The sequence below is a fragment of the Prosopis cineraria genome, unplaced genomic scaffold, assembly GCF_029017545.1.
Source record: "Prosopis cineraria cultivar Desert tree isolate PC_DT_omini unplaced genomic scaffold, ASM2901754v1 PC1, whole genome shotgun sequence".
NCBI classification, from domain to species: Eukaryota; Viridiplantae; Streptophyta; class Magnoliopsida; order Fabales; family Fabaceae; genus Prosopis; species Prosopis cineraria.
In genome coordinates, this window is record NW_026555332.1 from 38230388 (window position 1) to 38233642 (window position 3255).

Genomic DNA, 3255 nt, shown 5'->3' on the forward strand with positions numbered 1-3255 from the left:
AATTTTTAGAAAAGAATATACTTATTTATTTAATTTTTTAAATCTCTTGTTAATTATTATATATTTTTATATTTAAATAATATCATAAATTAGTAACTTATAGGGAATGAAATATTTTTAATAGAAGTATGAAACAATTATAGAATTTATGATTATTTTAAAAAATTAAATAATTCTTTTTAAATTATTATTTTTAAAATTAATCTGCACTACCTGATATAAGGTCATGACTCTGCCATTGCCCAACATACACATATGACATATCATATACGATTCCAGGTTGACTAGGAGAATAATAATAAAATCTTAAAAACTTAGAATTTATGAAAATTAATATTAATTCAAACAATTATAAATTTAGTGGTACTAACCATAAATAAAATATTTAAATTTAAATATATTTTAATTTATAATTGGGATTATGTTTACAACTGTTTAAAATAATATCTATAACTTATTTTTTAAAAAAATTTATGAAAGCTTAACTGTCATGAATTTTAAGATTTATAATTTTATTGTCATTGTCCTGAATTGATTTGTCCGTTGCAATGGAATGGGAGGGGCTATTTTGTTATTGGTCAATTCTTCAGACACGATTGAAATGAATCCGACGTGACACGCTAGAATTCGCTAAAGAAATAAACCACAGGTCGTACGGTCGTAGTGGGGAGAAAGCTCGGCCGCTCCATTCAAGGATTGAAATTGAATGAAACGCTTCCACTCACAACCATTCAACGCTCATCTCTCTCTCTCTTTCTCACACGGAAAGCCAAAAGCTTAGAGAGAGACTTGACAATGGCGATGACCCCAAGCCAAGACCCAAACCGTATCTCCGAAGCTAGCTCCAAACCTACAGTGCACCTTCAAGACATGGAGGAGCTCAAGAGAGTCTTCAGCCGCTTCGACGCCAACGGCGACGGCCAGATCTCCATTTCCGAGCTCGACAACGTTCTCAAATCCCTCGGCTCAAGCGTTTCCGAATCCCAGCTCGAACTTGTCATGAAGGATCTAGACAAGGACAACGACGGCTTCATCAACCTGTCCGAGTTCGCCGATTTCTGCCGCTCCAACTCCGCCGACGGCGACTCCGCGGAGCTCCGTGACGCCTTCGACCTCTACGATCAGAACAAGAATGGCCTCATCTCCGCCTCCGAGCTCCACCACGTGTTGAATCGCTTGGGATTGACGTGCTCCGTGGAGGAATGCAAGAACATGATCAAATCCGTCGATGCGGACGGCGATGGCTCCGTTAATTTCGAGGAGTTCAAGAAGATGATGACCAACAATCCGCTGAGCGCTTCTACGAATCCGTAGAGAGAACAGTACAATTTCTAACTCTTTCTCTCTACCAAGGTCTCAGACTGCTTCCGTTATCGTAGGCTTTCTAATTTCTCTTTGACCCCCAAGTTCTTTTGCTATATTATAATAATTTTCTGGTGGTGTGCTGATAAAAACGCCTATATCTATATTTCTTATTGACCAGGTTAGAAACTCCTTTATTAGATTAAAAAGGAAGACGATAATTCCAAAATCTTCCTATGTTTTTTTGTTTCCCATTTTTGTTGTTCCCTTTTTCTTTCTTTAATTTCTTTCTTTTCTTTTCTTTTCTTTTTTTTTTTGGGCGGCGACTACAATGGTCAGGAATGAAAGGATTTCGCAATACTTGTAGAATTCTCGCACGACCGATGAAAAAGGGGAAGGGATCATTCACGAGTGAAATGAAACTTCCCACTCCTGTATTCTTGAAATAGACACTAGAAAGAGTATTTTCATATGGGATAAATGAGTTATTAGGTTAAAAAATCATCTATACATTATTGATTTTGAATTTAAAAGTAACACTCTTAAATATTAAAAAATTGTACTATAATATTAAGTTTCTAATGATAGTTGAAAAACCATTTGGGGGGAAAAAGAAATTACTTCTTGTAGTTTTTCTCATTTTTTTAATTAAATTTTTATAAGGTATTTTGTTTTATCTAAACCTTTATAGTTTGATTTATTTTATTAATTAATCTTTAAAAGTTAAAATCCTTGATATTTTTTGTAGAAAATAAAAAAATATTTATAGATCCTTATGCCGTGTATGGTATGGTGGGCAAAGATTGAGATTGGGTGAGATTAATATCATCTTTAACATGTTTGATATGAAACATTTTTTAATACTTGAGATTGTTCCATCCCACCTAGATGGAAATATTGAGACCCACGATACCCTATGATGTTGTAAAATTAATCTTGAAATTGAAACTTTTATGACCAAAATGCCCTCTTAGAAAATGCCCAAATCTAACTTTGTCCCCTTCCCCTTCACCTCATTTGCTCGGCACGTTGATCGTGATGACTCAGGTGACAACTTCCTCCCTCATAGGTGGCAGCTTCCACCCATGCAGGCGACGACTTTGAGAAAGCAACAGTGAACAAGCAACAAACGATGAAGATCAGCAGCAACAATCAACCTTGAAGTGAGCAAAAACAAAAGTAGAGATGGTGAGATCGAAATTGAAATCTACCTTTTTTATTCTAAATCTGGTGATGGGTGAAATTGATTCAAATGTTGGTTGCAAAATTGAAGTCAAATGAGGAGAGGCATTAAAATCATGCATGGATTATTCCAAAGGCATCAACGGGTTGTTCTCGCGTTCGTTTTTCTTATTTTAAATTTTGTTCCATACGTATTAAAATAATCACATGGGTTGTTTCATTTCATGTGGGGAGGCATTGAAATCATACGGCTCACGGTTGCAATAAGAAAAAGGAGCGTTTGAAAGTGGGAAATTGAAGGAGAAAGAAGAACTAGATGAGATGTAGCTCACGGTTTACCTATAAAGGGAGAATGGAGGGAGGGGAAGAAGAAGATAAGGATAATTGTGTCTTTTAATTCTCTGTTTTTTTTTTATTGGAGACTTTTTGTTTTTTAATCTTATCACATATCAAACATAATTTTAAATTTTATTCTCACTCCCATTATCAATCCTAATTCCATAAAATTCAATGCTTTATATCAACATATTCCATTTGAAATTAAGTTTTTATATATTTTATTTTGTTATAACCAAAATTTTATAGTTTGATCTATTATATATATTAACTTCTAAATGTTAAAACTAATAATGAATTATTAAATTTTATAAAACAAAACTATTAGAGTTTACAAAAAAAATTAATTTAATATTTTTAGCCAAAATTGAAAAAGGAAAATTTAATTCAATACACTATTTACATTTTTATTAATTTTTTATGAAAATATATATA

General features: G+C 33.3%; 1 protein-coding gene across 5 annotated transcripts; it reads left to right on the top strand.

Moving 5' to 3' along the window:
• The first annotated feature begins 663 nt into the window (after window positions 1–663).
• Window positions 664–3002, top strand: LOC129307194 (probable calcium-binding protein CML26). 5 transcript variants are annotated; one of them, XR_008592318.1, is made up of 3 exons: window positions 664–1322; window positions 1642–2490; window positions 2576–3002. XR_008592318.1 is itself a non-coding variant. In XM_054948090.1 (2 exons), exon 1 carries the CDS (start codon window positions 796–798, stop codon window positions 1312–1314), a length of 519 nt encoding a protein of 172 aa, XP_054804065.1. In that variant the 5' UTR covers window positions 664–795; the 3' UTR covers window positions 1315–1322; window positions 1642–3002. The 5 variants fall into 5 exon arrangements, 3 of the variants coding, with proteins under 3 accessions (XP_054804065.1, XP_054804072.1, XP_054804056.1); XR_008592319.1 differs by having other exon boundaries at window positions 2372–2490; XM_054948090.1 differs by having other exon boundaries at window positions 1642–3002.
• The last annotated feature ends 253 nt before the right edge of the window (window positions 3003–3255 follow it).